This window comes from Cervus elaphus, chromosome 5 (genome assembly GCF_910594005.1).
Source record: "Cervus elaphus chromosome 5, mCerEla1.1, whole genome shotgun sequence".
Taxonomy (NCBI): Eukaryota; Metazoa; Chordata; class Mammalia; order Artiodactyla; family Cervidae; genus Cervus; species Cervus elaphus.
This window is the reverse complement of record NC_057819.1, coordinates 133,943,491-133,970,931: the sequence shown is the minus strand read 5'-3', so window position 1 is coordinate 133,970,931 and position 27,441 is coordinate 133,943,491. Positions and strand designations below refer to the sequence as shown.

General features: G+C 46.8%; 1 protein-coding gene across 1 annotated transcript; it reads left to right on the top strand.

The window, feature by feature from the left end:
* The first annotated feature begins 13,270 nt into the window (after positions 1 to 13,270).
* Positions 13,271 to 25,980, top strand: APOH (apolipoprotein H). Its single transcript, XM_043905760.1, has 8 exons — positions 13,271 to 13,403; positions 14,007 to 14,183; positions 15,334 to 15,430; positions 16,742 to 16,818; positions 17,841 to 18,029; positions 21,039 to 21,218; positions 23,796 to 23,993; positions 25,826 to 25,980. Exons 1-8 carry the CDS (start codon positions 13,340 to 13,342, stop codon positions 25,879 to 25,881), a joined length of 1,038 nt encoding a protein of 345 aa, XP_043761695.1. The 5' UTR covers positions 13,271 to 13,339; the 3' UTR covers positions 25,882 to 25,980.
* Positions 25,981 to 27,441: the final 1,461 nt, after the last annotated feature.

The following is a 27,441-nucleotide window of genomic DNA, read 5'->3' as shown; positions in this document are numbered from 1 at the left end:
ATGGGGCTTCCCTGGTAGCTCAGCTGGTAAAGAATCCACCTGCAATGTAGGAGACCCTGGTTCAATTCCTGGGTGGGGAAGAGCCTCTGGAGAAGGGATAGGCTACCCACTCCAGTATTCTTGCCTGGAGAATTCCATGGATGGAGAAGCCTGGCGGGCTACAGCCCATGGGGTCGTAAAGAGTCGGACACGACTGGGCAGCTAAGCACAGCACAGACCATCTATATAAACTCCCATCTCGAATTGTGCTCATCAGTTGCCAAGCAGGTACAACTCTAATTGAAGTTTTTCCGCTCAAACAACACACTATCCAGGAAAAAATAAGAAGTATTTCTGCTGTGAAATTGGTTTGCTGGTGTTCTGCCAAATGGAAGCCTTATCATAGTAAATATATCAACTTTAATTATTCATTTCTGTTTGCTCGAAGAAATATTCTTCTGTGACATACATATGTTCCTACACTCCCTTGTTGCAGAAACATGAACGAAATAAGTCACTTTCACACACAAATGTAGCCGTAAGAGTTTGGATTGCTGACTGGTCTCTGTTCCGTTCGCACGTGTTCATTCGGCTGGAGGAGAGGTGTTGTCTGGGTAACGCGGAGGAGCTGTGGACCAAAGGTGAGGGTCTTTTTAGGTGCTCTCAAGTAAGGGGGGGAATAAAGCAGGGGCTGCCATCTGCTACCGATGAACCAAGACACCTCTACCCACAGAAGTTCGGTGATGCACCACCAGCCGGCCACATGCACGCACTCAGTCTGAATCGACGGAACCAAAAACCAGGCTTCAAGTCTTTGCAGCTTGTCTGCGAGGCGCCCGTGGCAGACACATCAGGGCCTGTTCCGCCATCTGGTGTTCACGGAAGGAAAAGTCCACCGAGCCCAGCTGAAACTGCCAGCATTCATACATTATTGGTGGCTGTGAAATTGCTACGATCTCAGTGAAAGGCAATTCCATCCTCTCTGCCAAATTCCAACGGAAGACTGTTTGAGAACATCTATTAAAATTTAAAAGGCACGCACCCTCCGTCTAGTGATTCCACTTTTAGGAATTCATCTTATGAATATGTTTGTGCATGTGCACAAAGGAGCGTGTCAAAGGAGGTCCCAGCACCACTGTGTGCACTAGCAGAAGACGGAGACAGGGTGAGCCCCCATCACTAGGGCACTGCTTCAGTAAATCGTGATTTACCCACACAGTAGGAATACCAGGCAGCTGTCTGAAAGAGAAGGCTAACCCTTCCACACTGTTGGAAATGTCAGCTGGTGCAGCCACTATGGAGGTTCCTTAAATGACTAAAACAGGGCTACTCTATGATCCAGCAATCCCACTCCTCAGCATATACCTGGAGGAAATCGTAATTCTAAAAATACACAGGCCCCAATGTCCATAGCAGCACTATTTATAATAGCCAAGACAGGAAAGCAACCTAAAAGTCCATCCGCAGATGAATGGATAAAGAAGATGTGGCATATTTACACAATGGAATATTACTCAGCCACAAAGAAGAATGAAATAGTGCCATTTGCAGCAACCTGGATGGACCTAGAGATTACCATATTAAGTGAAGTAAGCCAGAGAAAGACAAATATCATATGATAGCACCACTTCTTGAATAAACCCATCCGATTGCTGGGAAATCTTTTATTTGAAACATAGAATCCTTCTTCTTTATAAGTGCTGTTCATTAAGTGAAGTTCTGCCTTCAGGGACAGCTGAAAACCAATTTAAAACTTCTTCCACATAATGGCTGTTGAAATGCTGGGAGACAGTTTTCTAAGTCTTCTCTCCTCTGTAGGGTAAACATCCACAATTCATTGAATTATTGTTTTATCACATGACTTTAAGAGTTTTTTTCTTTTTTTTTTTTTAATCTTTCAGAGGGTCTGACTTTTCAATGTGTTCTTTGCAAACAGCCAGACTTCGGTCTGATCAGACAAAGCAACTGTGCCCAAGGTTGAAGTTTTCTGTCTGTGTCTTTGAACACAGTCTAATTCAATGGTATTTCAGCCGGGTCACTATTGAATCAGGCTAAACTTGCTGTCTGTGGAAGCATCTAGAATTTCTTCATGCTAGAACAGCTCTGTCCCCTACTTAATCAACCCACACACTGAGATTTACAGGTATCTTGTGAGATTTATCCCGTGTTTTCCGGCCAATGGGCTGTTTTTTTGCTATCAACTCTGTCCACATTCTCTCTGCTATATGACAACTTACAATTTATGGAATTTTTCAACTCTTCATCCAATTTATTGAAAGTATTGAATAGAAGAGAACATTCTATAGTCTTCTTCTGGAAAGTTTTTCTAAATTATCATCTTTTCATAAAGTGACCTGAGGATAGAAGATTGTGTTTTTCTGTGTGGAGTGCAAGGACCCTTGTTTCTAGGGCTTTGGAGCAGCGCAAATATATGAAGGAGGGGATTCTGTGCTGAAGAAACTAACATGCAAACGTGTAGAAACAGAAGGGAAACACAAATGCTGTAGACAAGTTAAATAATCAGTTGGATTTATTTTTACCTGGGAGACCAGGGAAATCGTCTGTAAAGGTCCTTGATGTATTTGTGGTGGTTGTATAATGAGATACTGCAGGAATGTTTCCTAAGATCCATGGTCTACTTGAGGGGTCTATCTAAATCAAACTGTTGGATGTCCACACTCACTTTGTGCTGTGCTTAGCCACTCAGTCGTGTTTGATTCTTTATGTCCGTGGTCTGCAGCCCACCAGGCTCCTCTGTCCATGGGGATTCTCCAGGCAAGATAATTGGGGTGGGTTGCCATGCTCTTCTCCAAAGGATCTTCCCAACCCAGGGATCAAACCCAAGCCTCCTGCATCGCAGGCAAATTCTTTACCGTTTGAGCCACCAGGGAAACCCAAGAATACTGAAGTGGGTAGCCTATCCCTTCTCTAGGGGATCTTCCCGACCCAGGAATCGAACCAGGGTCTCCTACATTGCAGGTGGATTCTTCACCAGCTGAGCTACCAGGGAAGCCCATACTCACTTTAAAGATTTAAATTTAGAATAAACAGCAGTAAGGGAATTCCCTGGTGGTCTGATGGATAGGACTCCTCCCTTTCACTGCTAAGGGCCTGTGTTCAATCCCTGGTTGGGGAACTAAGCTTCCACAAGCCACATAGTCAAAAAATAACACAAACAGCAATAAATCATTGCTGGGGCACATTTGTGCCTCTTACTCTTAAAAATGGTAAACCCAAGCCTTCTTTACTTTCGTATAACTTAGACCCATCAGAGCTGATCAAACCCCCTGGGACTTGATTTTTTCATATCACAGTTACTGAGCGGAACTTCACACTTATAGTTTGCCCAAGCAGCTGCTCAGCCGACTGATGATACTGTTAGTAGCAGCAGAGGTGGTGTCGGTCGCTCAGTCGTGTCTGACTCTCTGCAACCCCACGGACTCTTGCCCTCCGGACTCCTCTGTCCATGGGATTCTCAAGCCAAGAATGCTGGAGTGGGTTGCCGTTGCCTTCTCCAGAGGGTCTTCTCCACCCAGGTGTCGAACCTGTGTCTCCTGCATTGACAGGCAGGTTCTTTACCTCTGAGCCACCAGGGAAGCCCCATCTTACTCCCAAGTGAAAGTGAAAGTCGCTCAGTCGTGTCCAACTCTTTGCAACCCCATGGACGATACAGTCCATGGAATTCTCTAGGCCAGAATACTGGAGAGGATAGCCTTTCCCTTCTCCAGGGGATCTTTCCAACTCAGGGATTGAACCCAGGTCTCCCACATTGCAGGCGGATTCTTGTACCAGTTGAGCCACAAGGGAAGCCCATCTGACTACCAAGGGCACTATTAAAAGACAAGTCTTCAAACGCTTTGCTAGAATGGAGACACATTATCGTGAAAGCGCTTCTTATTTACTCCCCTAAGACAATGTCAGAAACAGAACTGGTCTTTGTTTGTTGTAACCTGTTGGAAGAGGTCACATGTTTTTTAGTGATCATTCCCATTCATCGAAATGCACACGAACCATCTTCTTAAATAATTTTTACCCCCAGGCTGTGAGTTTATATCAAACGTCATGATCTATTGGTTTTCTTCCTGTGTCTTCAGGGATTTCTCTTGCTTATCATTTTAAAAAATTCCCTTTTCTCCCACCATCAAGTGATACAGACTACATGAGATAGGAAAGTAAACAAGATAAAAAAATCTCTTCCTAACTGAATTATTCTTCACATTGTGGTGCATTAACTTCCAGTATTTTTCTGTGTTTTCTTTACACAGATCACAATGTGGTCCATATGTGTTTTAAAATAAAATGCCTGTGGTACTGGATTGTCTTCCTTGATATCCTATAATGTAAAGATTGATGACAGTGATGTTGTGGTCACAGTTACAAGTTCACACAACCTGGGATATGTTTTCCTGGGTTGATTGACAGCCCTGAAATGCATTTGGGACAGCTGGTAGCTTAAATGATTTTCTAGCAAAGCTTGAATTCCATCTCTATGGTGTATTTTACCTTTTTCGGTGTAAGTGTAATTTTCTTTGTTTGGATAAGCCAAATGAAAACTAAAAACTAAATAACAGAGCTCCCTCTGGGTCAGTTAGCATTGCACTGTGTTTAGAACTTTTAAACATTGTCAAATAAATGGGGCTAGCTGTTCTGAAAGGCAGCAAGCCATATATATAAAGATTCTTAAAAATGTTTTTCCCCAAGTAATTCCACCTCTAGAAAAAAGATTCTAAGGAAGAAACTTATCCAACGATTTTGCCAAAGAACTTAGCTGTGGGGTTATTCATAATGTTGCAAGATACTAACTAAAAGTCCAAAAGCAGGGAGATGGTTCAAGTAGAGACGATGGAAGAGTACGGAGTTACTTTCAGGAAGCACGCTTGTAGAGCATAAAATAATGATCCAGGAAAGCACCTATGACAGGAAAATAAAACACCAAATTGTATTCTGAATATGGCCCTGATTCTGATATATAAAAATGCCAGAATGACTTAACTCTACATTGTGAAGTTTTAAGATTTTTTTGGAAGACATTTTTGAGTTCTTGCTTGTTTCTTTGCTTGCTTTTGGCCTTGCAGTACGCAGGATCTCCCTTGACCAGGGACCAAGCCTGTGCCTCCTGTGTCGTGAGCGCAGAGTCTTAACCAGTGAACCACAGGGCGGTGTGAGGTGTTATGGGATTTTTAAATATTTGTTGGGCTTCCTTTGTGGCTCAGCTGGTTAAAGAATCCCGCTGTAATGCGGGAGACCTGGATTTGATCCCTGGGTTGGGAAGAGTCCCTGGAGGAGGGAAAGGCTTTCCGCTCCAGTATTCTGGCCTAGAGAATTCCATGGACTGTGTAGTCCATGGGGTCACAAAGAATCAGACACGACTCAGCAACTTTCACTTCACTTCACTTCATAGGTTTGCTTTCCAGATTTATGCAAACAATACAACATTCCTTTTATAATGAGGAAGATACACATAATTTCCATATGTACCAACCTCCTCCTTTTCTGACCCCCAGACTTGGTTGTCTTTGCAAACTTTAACTTGTCCTGTGCTTAGGTCAGCAGAGGTCCTGATGCTTTGTAGACTTTAACTTGTCCTGCGCTGGGGTCAGCTGAGGTCCCGGTGGTTTGCAGACTTGGTTTGTGCTGCACATGGATTCATTCCACGTAATATCCCCCTCCTTCCATCCGTTTCTATCTTTATTTTTTAACATGGTCTTTTTATATCTGCGCTCATCAGAGAACTTCTTGGGAAGAGTCATGTCAGTTTCTCTGGCTGCCTTTTCATTTTCTTCTACGTCGGATCATCAGCAAACGCATTCTCAGCACTTTATTCTCAGGTTCTCCTGTGCTCACCCTCGTTCCCTTTTATCGTCTCGAGCAACGCGGTCCTTCTGGTGTGGACGCTGGTGTCTCACAGAGTGTTTCTACACATGTGTCACACCTGTGTGTGGGTCCCGGGCTTCTCTTCTCTTGGTTCCAGAATGTCACGGCCTTTTGTCCTAACCTGGGGCTTTGTGTGATGTGGGGAAAGGGAGGAAGCTGGGGGTGAACCCCAACGCGCACATCAGGGCCGGACCGAGGGTGAAGTAGACAGCTCTGGAGGCACTGGCTGGGGCTTCTCGTGGCCACTGGACACCACGGGGGCGAAGTACGGACTCCACTGAAGCTCGGGACACGTGTAGTAGCTCCTATACCACATGAGTTCCTGACGCAGGGAACCGGGTGATTTGGTAAATAGCTCCCCGGGAAGCTATTAAACGTGTGTGAATTGCATCCCTCCTTTTGTGTGTGTGGGTTTTCATACAGACACATCTTGTTTTTCCCCAAATGTGGAAACAGATTTTCTGTCTTATCTATTGGTGGGGTTTTAAAAATCAGTAAAAACAAAATAATACAAAAATCTGATGTATTGAAAAAAAGGAAGAAAGTAAAATGCCTGTATCTTGCCGCCTAGAGATAACCTCCACTCACCCGTGACAGCAGGGCCTGGAATAGATGTCATTCTCTCTTTTTGTCTCCAGTTCTTCGTGGTTTCTGGTCATGAGGACCAATTCAGTGAGTCTCACTGAAACCTATTTGTGTTTTGGTGCCTTTGTGCACAAAAAACATGCTTCTGTCCCGGAATTCCCAGACTTTGCTGCGAGACATCCGAGGCGCTGCTGTTAACGCTAAGGAGGATGTTGAGGAGAGCCAGACGTCACCCAGCACTCAGCCTAAGCCGGCGTTTTGTAAGCACTGTGTGCACTCTGATTTAATCCTGACCTCAGGCACATGAAGTAGGTTTTATGTTCACCCCTGATGTATTTTTTATTTATTTGTTGGCTGCACCACGTGGCGTGTGGGATCTTAGGCTCCCCGACCAGGGGTCAATCCCAGGACACCTGCAGTGGCCGCTCAGCGTCCTAACCACTGGACCACCGGGGCAGTCCTCACCCCAGCTTAGAGACGGGACTCGGCCCTGGGCTGTGGCTGGCCCCCGAGGCCACGGTCAGAAAGACGCAGGGCCGGCAGGGCTCAGACCAGCGGACCCCGATGGAAGCTTCCGGCCCCGCCCAGGACGCCGCACTCCGCGCAGCGTGGCGGAGGCACCGTGAGGAGCGGGTACCAGGCTCGTTTCCTCTGGCCCCGCTTCTCCTCCACAGACTCTGGGCCCCACTGTGGGAACTGTCCGCACCGAGTTAAAACCCGAACCTCTGGGCTGCTGAGTCCTCCCAGCAAAATCCCCACGGGTTTCTGAGGGATGCCCTCAGTCCTTCGCTAGAAGCCCAGTCTTGGGCGTCTCAGGCCGGGGTCTGGGAAACAACAGACTCTCCGGAGCCTCTTCAGGAGAGCAGCTGGTCCTCAGCGTCGTCACGGCCGCTGTGCGCGCGGGGCCAGTTTCTAAGACTGTCCCCGGTTCGGCGCCGAGCGCGGCTGCGCTTTGGAGAGTGAGAACGGAGGGCGGGGGCGAGCCGCGCCCGGGCCTTCCTCTCCCCCTGCCTCACCCCGGCCCGCCTCCTCCCCTGTGGTCGGGTTCTTCCGGCAGTCCGCGCTGGACGGCGGGCCTCCCCGCGCTGCCGTCAAGCTGGCCTCTAACTCTTCGACGCGGCGTCGGAGGCGCCTCTGTCATCCCGAGCCTACGCCCTCCCCAGGCCGCATCCACTGCTCCTCGCCTAAAATATTCCGCTCCAGCAGGGTTCAGCCATGCGGCATCTCTCGGGAACACAGCCCGCTGCCTTCCGCCTTCTGGATCTGACAACTGCGTCCTTACCTCCTCACCTGCTGCCCTCCGAACTGCCAAACTCAAGGTTTTTTAAGACATAACCCAAGGGAAATAGCCTCTGTAGAATTCCTGCAGATGCTTCCAAGGAAAATAAGTACCTTGGGTTTTCTTTTATATTTCTTCTGTAGCATTGTATCTCAGTCCTAGAAAACTGTGAATTCCTTGCGGACAATAGTCAAGACTTGTGTTTTTCTGAGATTCCAATGCCAACTGCCAAGTACAGCTTAATAAGGGCTTGGGAAATACTTGCAAAAGAAAGACTGAATTTGTGGAATCTAGGAAGTAATTCACAGGTGATCAAGGAGTCACACACTATAGAAAGTATAAAAGGTAATCTCACGTTGGCAAGACAGAGGATTATGTGGTAGAACCTTATCAGTAGAACTTTGGTAAATATTGACATGCTGAATCAATGGGTCTTAATCCCCACTGCTATCGTTAATTACCTGGGGCTTTAAAAAAGCCCAATGCCTGGACTGTCCCCTCAGAAATTCTGTTCAATTTTTCTGTTTTTTGAAAACAGTGTTGGAGATTATACTGTGCATCCAAGGTTAAGAATAACCACTCTAGATAAAAATATAAATTGAAGTATATAAAGATACTAGTTGGGGCTTCCCTGGTGGCTCAGTGGTTAAAAAATCCTCCTGCCAATGCAGGAGACAAGAGACACAGGTTCGATCCATTCCTGGGTGGGAAGATCCCCTGGAGAAGGAAATGGCAACCCGCTCCAGTATTCTTGCCTGAAGAATCCCATGGACAGAGGAGCCTGGTGGGCTACAGTCCGTGGGGTCGCAAAGAGTCGGGCATGGCTGAGCGACTGAGCAGGCACCTATGCACGCAAAGACGTCAGTTGCTACAAGGTGAAAGCAATTTGCAAGCAGGGGATCCCAGAATTTGCACAAAGATGTCTCAGTGCAGACACAGGCTAACTAGGCATTTCTAGACTCATGTGGCCATGCCCATGAAGCTCACGACAAGTGCCTTCGGCCTCTCTGAATGTGTTCGTAGTTCCTGATCGACTTTGCTGTCACTGGAGCAAAGGTACTGAGGGCTTACTGGTGAATAGTAGTCAGACTCTTAACCCAGAAAGAGGCAACTTTCAGAAGTTTTTAAAAAAATCTAAGCTATTGCTAAATGTTTAATGTTATGGTCAAAGTCTCTGCTTGTGAAGTAAACAAAGTTTTTGAACATGTGATGCAATGTGATTTCAGGAATACAAAACCTTGGACTCTGAGTCTAGGTCTTGCTAGTTAATTTACAAAATAAATAGGAAAGGATATAAAGTCATTACGAACTTTTCCCCCTTTAAAAAAAATTGTGATATAGTTGATATATGATATCAGGCTAGCTTCAGGTACATTGCGCAGTGACTTGACGTGAGTACACATTTTGAGATGATTGCCCCCACACAGAGTTATTATAGAAATTACAGAAATTATTACAGAAATTCTCAGCCGTATTTCTTTTGCTGTGTCCCCATGGCTTGCTTATTTTGTAAGTGGAGGTTTGTACCTCTTCATCCCCTTCACCTATTTCAGCCACCCCCCAAGTCATTAAGAATTTTAAGTGCAAGGTCCTATGTCTCTTGTGAAACAAATATTGTCCTGTATTCTTCAACCCAAGTGTCTATGTGGCTCTGTATTCTTATTCATGGTTAAGAAAACATAATATCCTAAGTGCAACGTTAAATCCCAGGGTTGCCTACTCTTTAGTGATGATTATAAACCCTAACAGTACAAAGCAGGCACTTCATTTGTCAAAATTCCTTGGATTTTTGTCTCAATGGTCTTTTCATTTGCTCTGCCAAATTAAACTTTAATGGAAAGTTTAAATGTGTCTTTAAAATGTCATTTAACATCGATTGTCAGTCAGCTCTGTGGTTACTATATTACTGAGTTATCACTGGGGTGAGAGTTAAACCATATGGAAAGGAAGATAGACATGACTACACATCACCCAGCTGGTGCTAAAGTTACAGCAAAAACACATTGCAAACTGGAGGATGGATGAATACCTCTCGTTCTAAAGCTCATCACAAGGCTTTTCATTAGACCCGTGTTTGTCTGTGCAGATTCTGGGAACATCTTGTAATTCTGACATGTTCAAGTGGCGAGGCACTTAGAATTAATAGCAATAATAATTATAATTTATAAATTGTAGATTACCATCCATTATGCTTGTATTTCATTTTACCAAGAAAGAAAATTTTTATTAGCCAAAAAATAAAAAACCCCACATGAGTCTCCTCCAAAGCTCTCGAACTAACTTGGATTTAATGGTTTCTTCATTTTCCTGCTAATACTGCTTTTTGCATCATTTTCCAAAGTTCTGTAGCTGGTAAATAGGAGTTGTTGTCAATGACTCAAAAAAGTATTTTTATAATAATCTCGTCACTGGTCCTCGCAGTGTCTATCACTTAGTTTGGGGCTTCCCTGGTGTCTCAGATGGTAAAGAATCTGCCTGCAATGTGGAAGACCTGGGTTTGATTCCTGGGTTGGGAAGATCCCCTGGAGGAGGGCATGGCAACCCACTCCAGTATTCTGGCCTGGAGAATCCCCATGGACAGAGGAGTCTGTGGGTTACAGTCCATGAGGTCGCAGGGTCGGACACGACTGAGTGACTAAGCACAGCACACACAGCACTGAGGACATGACTGAGTGACTAAGCACTTAGGACATGACTGAGTGACTAAGCACAGCACACACAGCACTGAGGACATGACTGAGTGACTGAGCACTGAGGACATGACTGAGTGACTGAGCACAGCACACACAGCACTGAGGACACGACTGAGTGACTGAGCACAGCACACACAGCACTGAGGACAGGACTGAGTGACTAAGCACAGCACACACAGCACTGAGGACACGACTGAGTGACTAAGCACTTAGGACATGACTGAGTGACTAAGCACAGCACACACAGCACTTAGGACACGACTGAGTGACTAAGCACAGCACACACAGCACTGAGGACACGACTGAGTGACTAAGCACTTAGGACATGACTGAGTGACTAAGCACAGCACACACAGCACTTAGGACACGACTGAGTGACTAAGCACAGCACACATAGCACTGAGGACATGACTGAGTGACTAAGCACTTAGGACATGACTGAGTGACTAAGCACAGCACACACAGCACTTAGGACACGACTGAGTGACTAAGCACTTAGGACATGACTGAGTGACTAAGCACAGCACACACAGCACTGAGGACATGACTGAGTGACTGAGCACTGAGGACATGACTGAGTGACTGAGCACAGCACACACAGCACTGAGGACACGACTGAGTGACTGAGCACAGCACACACAGCACTGAGGACAGGACTGAGTGACTAAGCACTTAGGACACGACTGAGTGACTGAGCACAGCACACACAGCACTGAGGACACGACTGAGTGACTAAGCACTTAGGACACGACTGAGTGACTGAGCACAGCACAGACAGCACTGAGGACAGGACTGAGTGACTAAGCACTTAGGACATGGCTGAGTGACTAAGCACTTAGGACACGACTGAGTGACTAAGCACAGCACACACAACACTTAGTTTGCACCTGCTGCCAAAAATGTTTTCTTCTCAATTTTAAACTCCAAATTTTCTTTACCCAATCCCCAGCCTGTAGGTTTCTTTCTCTCTTCCTCCATCCATCTCAGTTCTTTATTATCTAGGACACCTTGGCCCTTTTCATTCATTTTCTCTCTTCGCCACTCTTTGAAGGAATTCTCCACAATAACACCAAGCCTGTGGGTGATCTAGAAAACAAACATCTTTCTCTTTAGAAGAGGTAGCCGGGAACATGCCCAGTAGTGGGGTTGCTGGGTCACATGGTAGACTTATTCCTAGTTTTCTAAGGATTCTCCACACTGTTCCCTACAATGGCTGTAACAGTAGCATTGATATGTATACATTATGGGGTGTAAAGTGGATAGTTGGGGAGAAATTGCTGCAAAACACAGGGAGCCCAGTCTGGTGCTCTGTGATGACCTAGAGGCTGGAAGGGAGGGAGGCTCAGGGCGAGGAGGGGATATAGTTATAATTATGGTGGACTCCGGGAGCTGGTGATCGACAGGGAGGCCTGGCATGCTGCGGCTCATGGAGTCGCAAAGAGTCTGACACGACTGAGTGACTGAACTGAACTGAACTGAAGGCTGATTTTACGTTGTTGAACAGCAGAAACCATCACAATATTGTAAAAATTAAAAAACAAAAAAGAAAAAAAGAAAAGGAAGTTGGAGTCTGTGTGTGTGTGTGTGTGTGTGTGTGTGTGTGTGAAAGAAAGAGAAGACTGTCACCATCACAAGAGAGGAAGGAGCAGCCTTGCTTTATGTTGGTGGCAGCACACTGTTCTCCCCATCACAGAACACCACGTTCATTAGCAGCATCGCTCAAGAGTCACTGTCTGCCAAGAACATGTCTCAAACCGATGTGTCTCCAGAAACTTCAGGCTTGGGTGTAAAACACCATCACCCAAATGAGACCAGGCAAAGCTGTTTATTCAGAGCTTGCCATCGGAAGGCACTCAGACATCATCGTGTTTGGCAGAGACCCAGAATCAGTTAAAGGAGTGGGAAAGCTTCACTGCAGATGAAAATGGAAAGCCTCGAGTAGGCCCTGATGGGAGGGCTTGGTGGGGGCAAGTCGTGATTGATCACAGCAACACACCTGGTTCTCTGGTGGGCCTACGTCCGCCCGATTGCCCCAGCGACTGTGGTCAGAACTCTGTTTTTATACGCTGTCTAGCCATTGTCCACGTGTGTATTCAGCCCCTGAGAGCGAATGACATGAGAACTAGGGTCCTGAATGGCCCCTCTGAGCCCACTCGTGAGCGTCCTTGACACCCGCCCGTCCTCTCCTGCTCTCCTTTGCTTCTTAGTGTCCGGACTAGTAATTTCACATCAACCTTCCAGTCCCCCAAACAGAGCTAGAAGTCTGTTGAGACAGATCAGAGAAGGCTTCAGTGTGGATGAGCAGGACTTTGTGTTGATCTGGTGTGAGAGGAGAGTGCAGCTACCAGGAGGGTCATGTTACTGAAGACAGAAGAGGAAGCACTTGGCTTGTGAGAGAAGACGCCGAGCTCAGGTTTTAGAAGTGAAAATCTCAGCTGCCTCTGTGACGATGTTCTTTAGAGCCAGGCACCTGCCATCCGGAATGTCATTTCAGAGGTGGGGAGAGGAGGCCTGAGAGTAAGTGACGGGCCTCAGTTTACACGCCAGGGCTGGAGCAGGTACTGCAGCTCTGGGCTTTCCAACCACCGCCAAGGATGGAGAGCAGTCGGTCTGGATGCTCTCCAGAGGCCGGGCAATCTGGAACCACCAGGATGCTCTCAGAGGCAAGAATGAGCCACTCCACACCATTACCATAAATGTGGTAAAGACAGAAACTGTCTATAAAGATTTCACACAGACCCACCAAGAAGAAAAGTAAATGATTAAAGAAGGTAGGTTTGGAGATCCTTTCGAACCGTGATCCTTTATCTTCTATTTACAGAGATAAAAGTACACCCCCAAATGGTTAATATTTAAGCACATCAATATTTACAGCTCTCCTTTTAGGAGAGGAAAGCCACTCTGGCAGTGCCATTGTGACCCACCCGCGATGATTCCCCCAGTGCTCATCTTGTTGTCGGGTTTTCTCTGCCACGTTGCTATTGCAGGACGAAGTAAGTACTCACGGCTTTTGAAAAAAAAAAAAAAAATCCAATCCTGGGCTTCCCTGGTGACACTAGTGGTAAATAACCTGCCTGCCAGTGCAGGAGACGTGGGACTGATCTCTGGGGTGGGAAGATCCCCTGGAGAAGGAAATGGAACCCACTCTAGTATTCTTGCCTGGGAAATCCCATGGACAGAGGAGCCTGGTGGGCTACAGTCCGTGCAGTCAAGAAGAGTTGGACATGACTGAGCGCATACCCAACCCTCTGGTAAATGCTGGGGGCCCACAGGGATTAGCTAAATTCTCTTTAGGGTGGATGCTGGGAAGACTGGATTGGTGCTTATTGTTTGACGGAGCCATGCTTAAACTCCTCGGCAAGATACTTAGCTCCTTTAAGCCTCAGTATACTGGCCTATGAAATGGGGATAACACATCTAACCTCTTTTAAAAGCTGGTGAGGAGATTAGCTGGGGTACGGCATATGTCAAGTATTTGGAGCAAAACAAAGTGTAAATATTTTGGTAGCATTAAATGTTTTTCATTTGTGTGGGCCAGCTAAACTTAAAAAGGCAAATATAGGTTTCTCAACCAACTGCTTTCTGCTCTGTTTCAGCCTGCCCCAAGCCAGATGAGGTACCATTTTCCATGGTGGTTCCACTGAAACGGTCCTATGAGCCTGGGGAGCAGATAGTGTTCTCCTGCCAGCCGGGCTACGTGTCCCGGGGAGCGATCCGGCGGTTTACGTGCCCGCTCACAGGACTCTGGCCCATCAACACGCTGAAATGCATACGTAAGTCAGCCTCCTTCTGCACAGTCTCTGCTCATTCTGATCGGGCACATGGTGGGGAGATGACTGACCTTGTCCAGCTCCGGGTGCAGGAGGCCAGCAGAGCTGCGGGGCGGGGGGCAGTGGAGAAACACGAGGGCCTGTGGGGGTGGGGGTGGGTTTCATGGGAGGAGAGACTGCGGACAGTCAGTGCTGTTTGCCGGAAGCCAGGAGGAGAGGGCGGCAGAGGATGAGCTGCTTAGACGACATCATTGACTCAGTGGACACGAATCTGAGCAAGTTCCGGGAGACTGTGGTGGACAGGGGAGCCTGGCGTGCTGCAGTCCATGGGGTCACAAAAGGTCGAATGGGAATTAGCCACAACAACTGGAATTAGCTAGGGGAGATTTTAAAAAGAGACTTGGTATGATAAAAGGAGAGGGAAGCACTGCAGATGTGAAAAGAGAAGTGGATATGATATCACAAATTATATTTCTAATAAAATACAAACATTATATTAAATCAATGTTATGCATCATATATACAATATTATGCATAGTATATATATAATATTAAGGGGCTTCCCAGGTGGCTCAGTGGTAAAGAATCCACCTGCCAATACAGGAGACTCAAGAGATGCAGGTTCAATCCCTGGGTCAGGAAGATTCCCTGGAGAAAGAAATGGCAACCCACTCCAATATCCTTGCCTGAGAAATCTCATGGACAGAGCATGGCGGGCTGCAGTCCATGGGGATGAAAAAGGGTAGGACACTACTGAGTGACTAAACAACCACAACAGAGTGAACATTTAGACTGTTCGATTTTTGTCATTTTAACTAACAGCTCTAATGTGCAGGGGCCTCCCTGGTGGCCAGTGGTTCAGACTCTGCGCTTCCACTGCAGGGGGCATGGGTTCTCTCCCTGGTTTGGGAACTAAGATCCTGCATGCTGCATGCCCCCACCACCAAAACAAACAAACAAAAAACCAAAAAAACAAGAAGTAACAATACAATGGACTCCATAGTACATGTGTCATTTAGGTTATTCTGAGTTAACTTCTGAGAATAGTTATCAGTAGAGTCACTGGATCAAAAGATAGAAATGAGTTTAAACACTTTTATTTTAACAGGAAATTCTGTAACTAGAAATTGATGCTTTTATCTTTAAATCACAGCCAGAGTATGTCCTTTTGCTGGGATCTTAGAAAATGGAACGGTACGCTACACAACATTTGAATATCCCAACACGATCAGCTTTTCCTGCCACACCGGGTAAGGACTTTTGGCTCACAGAGGTTGTGCATTCCTGCTCCCTTAAGCTGAACATCAAGGCTGGCCCGTGTTTTCTTTCTAGTCTTTAGGCTGGACTTGCTGAATATGGATCACTGAATAAAAATCCACAGTGAAGTTGGAGTGGGGTGGAGAATACAGTAGTTGGTAAAATACAAAATCGATGCTCTATCTAATTTTTCTGCACCTGATTAGCTACTCATACGAGGAGTACATTGAAATTATTGAAGCTGGGTGATAATTCTTTATAATCCCTGGGCCAAATCTTGGCTTGGGGTTAAAGTATTCTAGTAGTCAGACTTGGGCTTTAGGCTAATTTAATGGACTGTGACCTAGGCTCACTGGTAAAGAATCTGCCTGCTAATGCAGGAGACGTGGGTTTGATCCCTGGGGTTGAGAAATCCGTTGGAGAAGGACCTGGCAACCCTCTCCAGTAATCTGGGAAATGCCATAGACAGAGGAACCTGGTGGGCTAGAGTCCATGGGGTCGCAAAGAGTCGGACACGCCTGAGCGCCTGAGCACAGAGTAGAGGAGAATTCTGTGGAGGAGACTGAGGGTGATGGTGTAGAAACGCCCTCCTCTCACCAGGACCGCCTCCCCGGGGAGAAAGCGTGTCCGGAGGGACCCCGGCTGGTCCTCCTCACGAGCAAACACCACGGGTGACCCAGGCAACAGCCCGCTGGCCATCAGGTCAGGCAAAAGTTCACCGAGGATCCTTGTTTGTGATGAGAGATTAAGAAATACTGTGTGTGAAAGAGAAATGCAGTCCTTTCAACTGAAAGACCAATTTATTAATAGGTTCTTGATGTGTGACCTTGAACACATTGTCTTCAAGGACAATGGCACATTTATAATGTTGATAGACTGCATTGACAGCCCAAATTATTACAGCCCAAATTATAACACATTTGGGCCAGCAGGCTCTCAGAAAATGAGTGTTAGAGGTGACTAAGTATGATTCACTTTTGTGACCCCCGAAAAAGCGGTGTCTTGGATTGGAAGCCGTTACCCTGACCAGCTGGTTGGAGACCAGGGGTTTGGAGACTGGAGGTGGGGTGGGCCTCCACACCCAGCGGTGATGGAACCCTCGCATGCTTCAGCAATCGCCCTGCAGCCCCAGGCTGGGAGGCCTGCTGAGCCTTAGAGGAATTTAAGCCTCTCAGGAAAACAGTATGGAAAGATGGAAAAGAAGCCAATAGTATTTGTCTGCAGCACAGCTTGATGGGAAAAAAATTTGAGGTGCCGGGGGTGGATGACTCTATAATTTAATGGGTTCAATTTTCCCTCTGCAGGTTTTATCTGAAAGGAGCTAGTTCTGCGAAATGCACTGAGGAAGGAAAGTGGAGCCCAGACATTCCTGTCTGTGCCCGTGAGTCTCCGGGTCCAGCTCTAGGAGGGTGACCGCTTGGTTGGCCTGGGACGTTCCTGGTTTTACCAATACAAGACCTACACCCTAAACCCCTCAGCCCCAGCTCCCTAAGATGGTTGCTCACCTGTTTTGGGACTGCTCATCCTGACATCTTCTTAAAATGATTTTACTGATTGATTTTTGGTGGCTGTGCTGGGCCTTGGTTGTTCCATGGGCCTTTCGTTGCAGCAAGTGGGGGCTCCTCTCTGGTGGCGGGGTGCAGGCTTTGTTTTCAGGGGCTTCTGTCTAGACCACAGGCTGCTGGGCGCACCGGCTTCATTGCCCCTTGGCACGTGGGAGCTTCCTGGATCAGGGATCAAACCCGTGTCCCCTGCATTGGCAGGTGGATTCTTTACCAAGAAGCCACCGGGGAAGCCCCATCCTGGTCTCTTACTCTGGAAGATGAAGCAGCCGCTTTGGAGTGACACACCCTAGCCCTAGCTTTGAAGCTCTAGATCACTTAGGTCAGGATGACAGCCCACTTCTGAGTCCCTGCGTGAAGCTACTTGTGCAGGCTCCACACAGAGAGAGTACAAACGCAGGAGGTATTCAGCGGGAGCGAACAAACCTGCATTAGCACCAAGGTGTCACTCAGGTGTCACTGACTTCTTGTCATCAGTAGCTTTGCAGGATGCTGGCTCGGTGAGGTCCTTCACCAATTCTGACTCCGAGAAATGTCTTCAGGGTAGCATTTCGTTCCAAGACGTTTGGTCACCTAAGCAACATGGTCTTGTGACAGGCAAATCAGTGATGGCAAAACTTAAATTCCCTTCATTTTTCAGTTTTCTGACTGGCTCAGACATCTGATTTTCTGATCACATTTTCTTCCCTGGCTTCTCCAATGGACTGTGGTTACCCTGGCATTTGATCAAATTTTGCATTATCTCAAGTTAATCTTTGGAGTTTTTCCTTTCTGTAAAGAGTATTTTGTTTAAAAATGACTCAACTATTTTCATTCAAATGACAGTTCTTTCTTTTTTCAGCTATAACCTGCCCTCCACCACCCATACCCAAGTTTGCAAAACTCAGCGTTTACAAGCCGTTGGCTGGGAACAACTCCTTCTATGGCAGCAAGGCAGTCTTTGAGTGCTTGCCACACCATGCGATGTTTGGAAGTGACACGGTTACCTGCACAGAACATGGGAACTGGACGCAGTTGCCAGAATGCAGGGGTAAGTGCGATGATGTGGCAAAGCAGTCATGGGAGTGCAGGGTCTCTCTGTTGAAGAAGACTGCAGATTCCGCTCTCCCGGAGGGTTCTGAATGGCCTTGCTTACCGTGGCCGCTGCTCTGTGCCTGGGGCTGAGTGTACCGGATGATGGAGACCTGGCTTCTGGCTCAGGGTGATGAGAGGAGGTACAATGGACAGTCTGGAGCAGCCTGGGAGAGCTCGTGGGAGGAGGAGGTGCGGGTGGAGTGGGGAACAGTGCAGGCATGCCGAAGGAAGAGGTGGAGCTGGGGAGGGGACAGGGAAGAACAGGGCCTGAGCATGGACAGCTGAATGTCACAGTGAGGTTGTTGAAGAGACGCCTGGATTAAACTGGGAAGTCCAAAGAGATCAGGGCTTCCCTGGTGGCTCAGCAGTAAAGAATCCACCTGCAATGCAGGAGACCTGGGCTCGATCCCTGGTCGGGAAGATCCCCTGGAGAAGGAAACGGCAACCCACTCCAGTATTCTTGCCTGCGAAATCCCATGGACAGAGGAACCTGGCGGGCTGCAGTCCATGGGGTTGCAAAGAGTCAGACATGAGTGAGTAACTAAAGTTTTCACTTTACTTTTGAGAGATTTAAGGTGAAAAACTGGGTTGCAGTCAGATCGATATAAGCTTTTGTAGTTTTTACCTAAATTTAAGAATCACAAGAATATCCAATTAAAAAATATATATGAAAATTCTCTCTCCTTTAATTGGACTCATCATTGCTATATTTATTTGTTTATTGACCATGTGGCATGTGGGATCTTCCCCAATCAAAGATCAGACCCATGCCTCCTGCAGTGGGAGCATGGAGTCTCAACCACTGGGCCATCAGGGAAGTCCCATTACTGTCTGTGAATTTGTCCACTGCATAATGAGTAGGCGGATTATAGACTTTATCATGCGTTCGAGGAGTGACGCTAAAGTCTGTTACCTTCTCCCGCAGTGGACAGTACAGACGTCTGCTGAGTGATTCCAACGAAGTACTTTTTAGCATAGGGGAGCTCGCGCTACACCTAACACCTAGCACCTTTTGGGGGACTGAACTCATGTTTATGCATATGTCATCTCATTTAATTCTCCTAATTAGTGGATTCTGCGTGGGCTCTTTTTTTCTTCTTATTTTCAGCTGTTTACATTGATACGTCAGCCATGAGCATGTTGTGACATGCTCTCTCTTTCTTTATAGACATGCTTTTCCCCCTGAATCTTCTGAAAATAAGTTATACCCATCATGACACTTACCCATGAACACGTCAGCAGCATGAACATCCTAATAACAATGAGATTCTCCTATGTTGTCCCTGTACCCAAGACATTTAACGTGTTGGAATTACTAACGATAATAATGTAAACAATTATATACAATTAGCAATGTTTATTTCATATGCAAATTGCCCCACCTGATCCAGACGCTCCTTCACACACACGTCTTGTTCTCTGTGAAATCCAATCGTGACCCACACCTCTGTCTGGCTGTCACATCTCTTTCGTCTCCTTTAGTCCTGTAGTTGCGAATGATCCTCTGCCCTTTCCGTCATCTTTCACTGATGTTTATGAAGAGTGCGTGCTGGTTGTCTCTAGCAGTTTCCGGAATGTGAGTTTGGCGGCTTATTTACTCACGATTAGCCCCAAGTTAACGTTTTTTAAGAACGCACTCCCTCTCAGCAGAAGGCACGAGGTGTCAGTCAGCCACGGCCAGGGGTACTGCGATCCCGTGGCCGAGGGGGTACACCCTTCTTCTCTTGGTGAAAAAGCATCTCTTCCTCTTTGGAATTAGTACGCAGCCTGTGGTGGTAGTTGGAGGCTGTGTGAACACCCACTCTTGAGCAGTCATTTCAGCGTCCATTGATAACCCTGGACTCAGTCAGCTGAGGCACTGGTGGTTGCAAAATGGTGGCTTTCTAATGTTATCTGTCCTTTGATATTTATTACCTGGAATTCTTCTACAGGGAAAAGTTTTTCTTCCATGGACTGTTTCTCTTTAGTTTCATTATAAACTCATACATTCCTTTGTACTCAATTTGTGGAAGAACCAAAACTGATCCAAGCAGTCCAACTCCGAATTTTGTACTCTTTTTTAAAAAATCCATTTTATTTATTTGGCTGTGCTGGGTCTTAGCTGCAGCACGTGGGATCTTTTAGTTGAAGCATGTCGTATCCAGTTCCCTGACCAGGGGTGGAACTCAGGAGCGTGGAGTCTTAGTCACTGGACCAGCGAAGTCCATGGCTTTTGTATCCTTGAACCATCACATTAGACTACCTTCCAAAAGCTCTGTACTCCTCCATCCAGCCTGGTTTTCTGTAGTGTGGTAAAGAGGGGACGACAGAGTATGAGATGATTGGATGGTATCACCGACTCAATGGACATGAACTGAGTAAACTCCGGGAGATGACGAAGGACAGGGAAGCCTGGCGTGCTGCAGTCCATGGGGTCGCAAAGAGTTGGACAGACTTAGTGACTGAACAACAGCAACAACAAAGAGGGGTATGGATTTAGGACTTTCCCGCTGGGGGTCTTCAGAAGGCCAGGGAGCAGCATCGCTTTTCTCCTTCATATTTCATGCTGGCTTCTTGTATAGTCTGAAGAAATCATAAGAATTATGTTTAACATTTAAAATCCAAATAATAGTGTTCTACTGTGCATGGAGGGAATCTTTGTGTTTTAATTTCATGGTCTGCTGATTGAAAGAGACAGACTTTTCTTTTGTTCAAACCCACCATCTTAGATGATGTGCAGATGAAGTTTGCAATAAATAATACCTTGTGATTATACAAAAGCCCAAAGAACTTGGTAACTCATTAATTTACTTTCAAAGTGTTGTTGTTTCTATTTTAACACCCAGGGTCTCACGAGGATGAGATAAAGGGGAAGTCACAGGAATCACCCAGTGATTCACCGGTGTAAGAGGAGCTTGAAACTATTCCGTAATCACCGGGCCCCACACTGTTTATGCTAACACAGCTTATTGCTTAAACTTTTTAGAAGTAAAATGCCCATTCCCATCAAGACCAGACAATGGGTTTGTGAACTATCCTGCAAATCCAGTGCTCTACTACAAGGACACCGCCACGTTTGGCTGCCATGAAACGTATTCCTTGGATGGACCGGAAGAAGTAGAATGCACCAAATTTGGAAACTGGTCTGCACAGCCAAGCTGTAAAGGTATGAGATATGGGTAAGGTCTCAAACCGCCTCCAGATTCATCCGGTGAATCTCCTTTACTGGCCATTTTCTTGTTCCAGTCATTTTCCACTTTGTTTCTCAGACTTGCTTCACAGCTACTGGGATTTATATGAACACTTCACACCTAGCAAGCCTGTTTGAGATTTAAAAACTATATACTTTATTCATCTATTTAGTTTTGGCTGCATCGGGTCTCAGTCTCAGCTCTTGGGCGCTGTAGTTTTGGCACACAGGCTTAGCTGCCCTGCGGCGTGTGGGCTCGTGGTCTCCTGAACAGGAATCAGGCCCACGGCCCCTGGATGGCGGATTCTTAACCGCTGGACCACCAGGAGGTCCCTCCTGACTGCGTGAGACAAGCGTTTCTGTTGTAGGCCTTGATGACGTGGTGGAAGATTGTATGGACTTCCTACAGCTGCTTTTACGTCTTGGCCCATGACCATCCTGTTTCACTTTGTTCTAGTCAAGGCTCTTCTCACTGGGGCAAAACCCACCACACAGTCAAGCGAGTTCCTGGAAATGGTGATTAACTACAAACGGCAACAGGCGATCGTATGGACCATGAGTCTGGGGAAATGAGGACGGAACTCAGTCAGGAACCGCTGCTACTCTCTCCACGGGGGCCTCAGGGTCCCCGTGTATCTCTGTTTCTCCGCTTCCTCAGCTTGAACCTGGCCTGATTCTGTGCCAGGACCTGTCACCTGAAGGGTCCTCACTCAGGGCATCTTTTCCCTGAGAAGCTGGTTCCTTTAACGTCACGGCTCCTTGATCTGGCCCGTGTTGTACTTACTCAGTGAGCGTCAGGGGTGCGCTGTGGCTCTGCTCAGGCTGCTGTGGGCTAGAAGGAAAGTGGGCAAAATGGAGAATGACTAGGTTGGGGTCCCCTCGAACCAGAGCCTGAGACAGGGACTCAAACGCAGCTGATGTACTGAGTCTCAGGAAAAAGAGAGTGAGGCAGGTAGGATGGAGCCGGACACGGGCGCTCAAGCCTCCCTGCATCAGAAGCACCTGGAGGGCTTGTTTAAACAGAGTCTCTGGTTCACCGGGTCTGGAATAGGACCTGAGAAGTAGCATTTCTACCAGGTCCCAGGAGATGCTGGCGCTGCAGACGCAGGGCCCATGTCTGGAACAAGGAAGTGGGCTCAGCTACAGTATAACGTCAGTTTAACCCCCGGGGAGCTCTGGACAGGGCTGCTGATGCCATGGAGAGGCGAGGGGACTTATCTTGATCCCCCTATGAGTCTGCACAGGCTGTGGGCTGCCCGCTTCCCTGCCCCCGGGCTGACGTGCACGCTCTCCTGGAAGAGGAGGCTCCCGGTGGCTGAAGGCCGTTTTTCAGAGAAGGGAGTACTTGGGAGCTGTTACCAGCCCACACTCACCTGGCTCGGGGGTGGGTGCGCCTGGTCAGTGAGCGGGAGCAGGGTGGGCAGGGGAGACTTACCTGCAACAGCGGGGTCTTTTTTTAAAAACGTTTTGTTGGAGTATGGTAGCTTCACCATGTTGTGTTTCTACTGGACGGCAAAGCGCATCAGCCGCAGTATACACGCGTGCCCTCCTTGTTTCCCTCCCGGCCGGTCACCACGGGGCACTGGGGAGACTCCCGCGCTACGCAGCAGGCTCTCACTAGGTCTCTCATGCAGGGTATCAGCAGCGTATCTACGTCAGCCCCAGCCTCCCACCTCCTCCCCCCTCCCTCCCCCTCGGGAACCCTACATTAGTTCTCTCCAGCTGTGTATCTGATAGAAGTGCTTTTTAAAAAACAGTTTATTTATTTATTGGCTGTGCTAGGTCTTCACCGCTGTGTGGGCTTTCCCTAGTTGCTACCAGAACGCGGAACCACTAGAAGTGGACCGGGCTTCTCTTGGACGCGGCGTGAGGCTTCTCACTGCGGGGGCTTCTCTTGCTGCTGAGCACGGGCTCTGGGGCCTGTGGGGGTCTTCCCCCGGCCGGGGACCAACCTTGCATTGCAAGGCGGATTCTTAACCACTGCACCACCAGGGAAGCAGAGCACCTGATGCTTCTGCTCTGACCTTCTCACGTGGCCACTCCAGGGGAAGAAGAGGTGGTCCTGGAAGCCATGGTTCATGGTCCTATTGATAAAGAACTGCAGTTGGCAATGCTGCTGAGGCTACTCACCACGCACCTTCTTAGAATCTTCTCCTCTTGGGCCATTTGTCTCAGGTCTACTCATCGAGTGGTTCTGATGTTACATTCTCTTTGCTGCTGCTGCTGCTAAGTCACTTCAGTCGTGTCCGACTCTGTGTGATCCCATAGACGGCAGCCCACCAGGCTCCCCCGTCCCTGGGATTCTCCAGGCAAGAACACTGGAGTGGGTTGCCATTTCCTTCTCCAATGTGTGAAAGTAAAAAAGTGAAAGTGAAGTCGCTCAGTCCTGTCTGACTCTTAGCGACCCCATGGACCACAGCCTACCAGGCTCCTCCATACATGGGATTTTCCAGGCAAGAGTACTGGAGTGGGGTGCCATTGCCTTCTCTGCACATTCTCTTTAAGAAACAGTAAATGAAGTCCCGTCTTGACTACAAATATTGTCTCTTTCAGCGTCTTGTAAGTTATCTGTTAAAAAAGCTACTGTGATATACGAAGGAGAGAGAGTAGCTATCCAGAACAAATTTAAGAATGGAATGCTGCATGGCCAAAAGATTTCTTTCTTCTGCAAGAATAAGGAAAAGAAGTGCAGCTACACAGAAGATGCCCAGTGCATAGACGGCACTATCGAAATCCCCAAGTGCTTCAAGGGTGAGTTTAGTGCTGGAGTGTTTAGCTGGCATTTCCCTTGCCCTGGCCATAATCAGTACTTTTTAAAAAAAATTTCAGTTTGTACTGGGATGTAGCCGATGAACAATGTTGTGATAGTTTAAGGTGAACAGTGAAGGGACTCAGCCGTATACGTATACCTGTGTCCATTCTCCCCCAAGCTCCCCTCCCATCCAGGCTGCCACGTAACGTTGAGCAGAGTCCCCTGTGCTTACAGGAGGTCCTTGTTGGCTGTCCATTTTAAATAATAGGTGTGTGTACATGTCCGTCCCAGACTCCCCCACTAGCCCTTCTCCCTGTCCTTTCCCCCGGCCACTGTAAGTTCCTTCTCTACCTCTGTGAGTCTTTCTCTTTGTAAGTAAGTTCGCTTGTATCATTTCTTTCTAGATTCCACATATAAGGGATGTTGTACGATGTTTTTTCTTCTCTGTCTCACTCAGTGTGACCATCTCTAGGCCCATCCATGTTGCTGCAAATGGCATTACTGCATTCTTTTTAACAGTCTAGTAATCATAATTTATACTTTTATTATTGACACATAATGACTAAAATAAGCCATGTCAGTTTGGCCACTGGATTTTTAAAAGGAGGGTTGGACAGGAGAAAATAGCAAGATGAAGCAGTAACTGCATTTGGTATTTCCTGTTTCCTTTCCAATTCTTTTCCTTAAAACTCAGTCAGGATTGTGGCTTTCTTTGATGAGTGTTAAATTATGCCATGGTGTATAATTCCAGATTATATGTGAATAATAATAATGACATTGATTGGAATATTGAATAATAATGTTTACCACCTCTTGAGCCCAAATGATAATGAACTCACCCCAAATTACAAAGTAATTCAAGTCAATGGTCGTTGGTTTACAGATCTAACATTTCTTTCCCTCTTTTGACAGTTCCTGGAGTTTGAAAAGTACCCGTTAGAGAAAAGCATTCATTACAGCAAAACATTTAAAGAAAGATGACATTGTGTTTGTGTGAGATAAAGGAGTGTACAATGGTCAGCATTTAAGCCATTAGTTTCAGGTCTAAATAAATACCTTTGTTGCCACAAAGGAAGAGCCAGCCAGAGGCTGAAGCTATGATTGCATCTGGGTTCAGAGATGCTTCTAGAATGTCGTCAGCCCTGTATCAGCTGGCAGAGGACACAGCTGGGAGCAGATTAGGGAAGAGAGGTCTGAGAAGTGGGCAGCTAGAGACAGAGGAGGAAACGAGAACCAGCAAACAATACCCACCTCAAAGGTTTGATGATTAGAAATCTCACCCATGACATGCTGTGGGTGCTCAGTGATAAGCATGACAGTTCTTCTCACTCTTAATTACAAACAGTTAGAAATGCACTGCACAAATTGTTATTGTTCAAAATAGAGCAGAGCCCTGGTGCGAAGTTACGTACTAAAACTGACAAAAAATCCTGGTACAGATCGGCAGAAATAGTACTAGCAGAGGGTAATTTAAAAAAGTCAAACAGAGCTTGGTTAATGTATTTCTTCAGGCTGTTCTCGCCTATAGTCTGCAGACAGATGAGTGCTGTGGGTACATTGGGGATAAATAAAGGGCTGATGCAGTTTTTTCTTTTAATCTTGAGTGTCAGAATTATATAGAACCTTTCATTTTCTCTCTTGGAAATGATTGCTTTATCTTTTCCCTGATGTTTTCTCGAATCACTTAAACCTCACACGGAATGCTTTCATTCATATAATTAGATTTATTCTACACGTTTATAAAATGTATTTGATTTGGCTTGGCTATTTAACAAATTTAAGAAATGATTGTTTCTCTTACAGTATTTATTTATTTTTTCTCCCCAAACAGAGCACAGTTCTTTTGCTTTCTGGAAAACGGATGCATCTGATGTAAAACCATGCTGAGCTGGTTTTCACACTGAAAATTAAATGTCATGCTTGTATGCGTCTGTCCAAGGAACCCAATGGAAATGGAAAAATAAAGTGACTGAATTTGCGGTGTCAGCCATTGCCGTGTTACTCCTCATGGTAGCTTACTTTTAGTTATCTGGTTTTTTGCTTGCTATCGTTCAGTTGCTAAGTTATGTCCAACTCTTTGTGACCCCTTGAACTGCAGCATGCCAAGCTCCTTTGTCCTTCACTATCTCCCAGAGTTTGCTCAAATTCATGTGCACTGAGTCAGTGATACTATCCAACCATCTCATCCTCTGCCACACCCTTCTCCTCTTGCCCTCGATCTTCCCCAGCATCAGTCTTTTCCAGTGAGTCAGCTCTTTACATCAGTTCAGTTCAGTTCAGTTGCTCAGTCATATCCAACTCTTTGCGACCCCATGGACTGCAGCATGCCAGGCCTCCCTGTCCATCACCAACTCCCAGAGTCTACTCAAACTCATGTCCATTGAGTCAGTGATGCCATCCAACCATCTCATCCTCTGTCGTCCCCTTCTCCTCCTGCCCTCAATCTTTCCCAGCATCAGGGTCTTTTCAAATGAGTCAGCTCTTCGCATCACGTGGCCAAATTCAGAAACCCAAATATTTGGGACATTGTTCTTGCACAGCTGTGAAACGGAAAGTGTAAGTAATTACCCGGGTTGCCCAGTTCCCCTCTCCCTAATTCTACTCACTCAAAACAACTGCAATGCAATTATTTTCTTAGAATGGTCCGTAGACTCCAGCATCAGTTTCGCCTGGTAATAATCACAAAGGAAAAAATGCTGTGTACTGGGATTTCTGAGGTTGGCCCCCAAATATGCATCTGTAACAAAGTCCCCAGATAACTCTGCCTTTTTTGAGAAGTGTCACTGTAAAAGATAAACAGAGTGCGTAGACCTTCAGGCCAGTAGAACTGGGTCTGGACTCGGATAGCTTGGTTTACATAATGCCTAGAAATCTCTCCTTGTCCACCAACATGCCTCTGACCCACCGCAGGCTCTAGTTGTTTCCTGTGCCGGCACCAGAGCAGCTGAACGTTGCTGAAACAAAAAGGAACTTCACAATTATGCTGTTAGGTCCCGCTTTGATCCATGGACACGAACCTCACACGAGCTCAGCTGCGCCTGGCAGTTCTGCCGCATTGCTCTGGTTGGTCCTCAGCCCGCCTCCTGACAGGGCTGTGTCTCTTAGCCCTGCTCAAGCCACCCTCCTTCCCTCTCAGACAGCATCCTGCTCTTATTTCACCAAGAAAACAGGAAAGAACCTTTTCAGTCTTCGCACAACCAAGTCTGTCACCTCAGCAGAGTCTGTACCAAGTTCTCTGCGCTCTGTCTCCTTACTCTGAGATCCCATCTAAGGGCAAACCTCATGCCCAGGACCCCATCTTCTGTCTCCTTAGTTAAGAATTTTGCTCCTGAGATGAATGATCTTCCATTTTTTTCTCCCTTTCTACTGGAGCAGTTCTACACAAATATACAATAATGTTGTTGAGTTGCTCTTCTCCACGGACCGCAGCACACCAGGCTCCTCTGT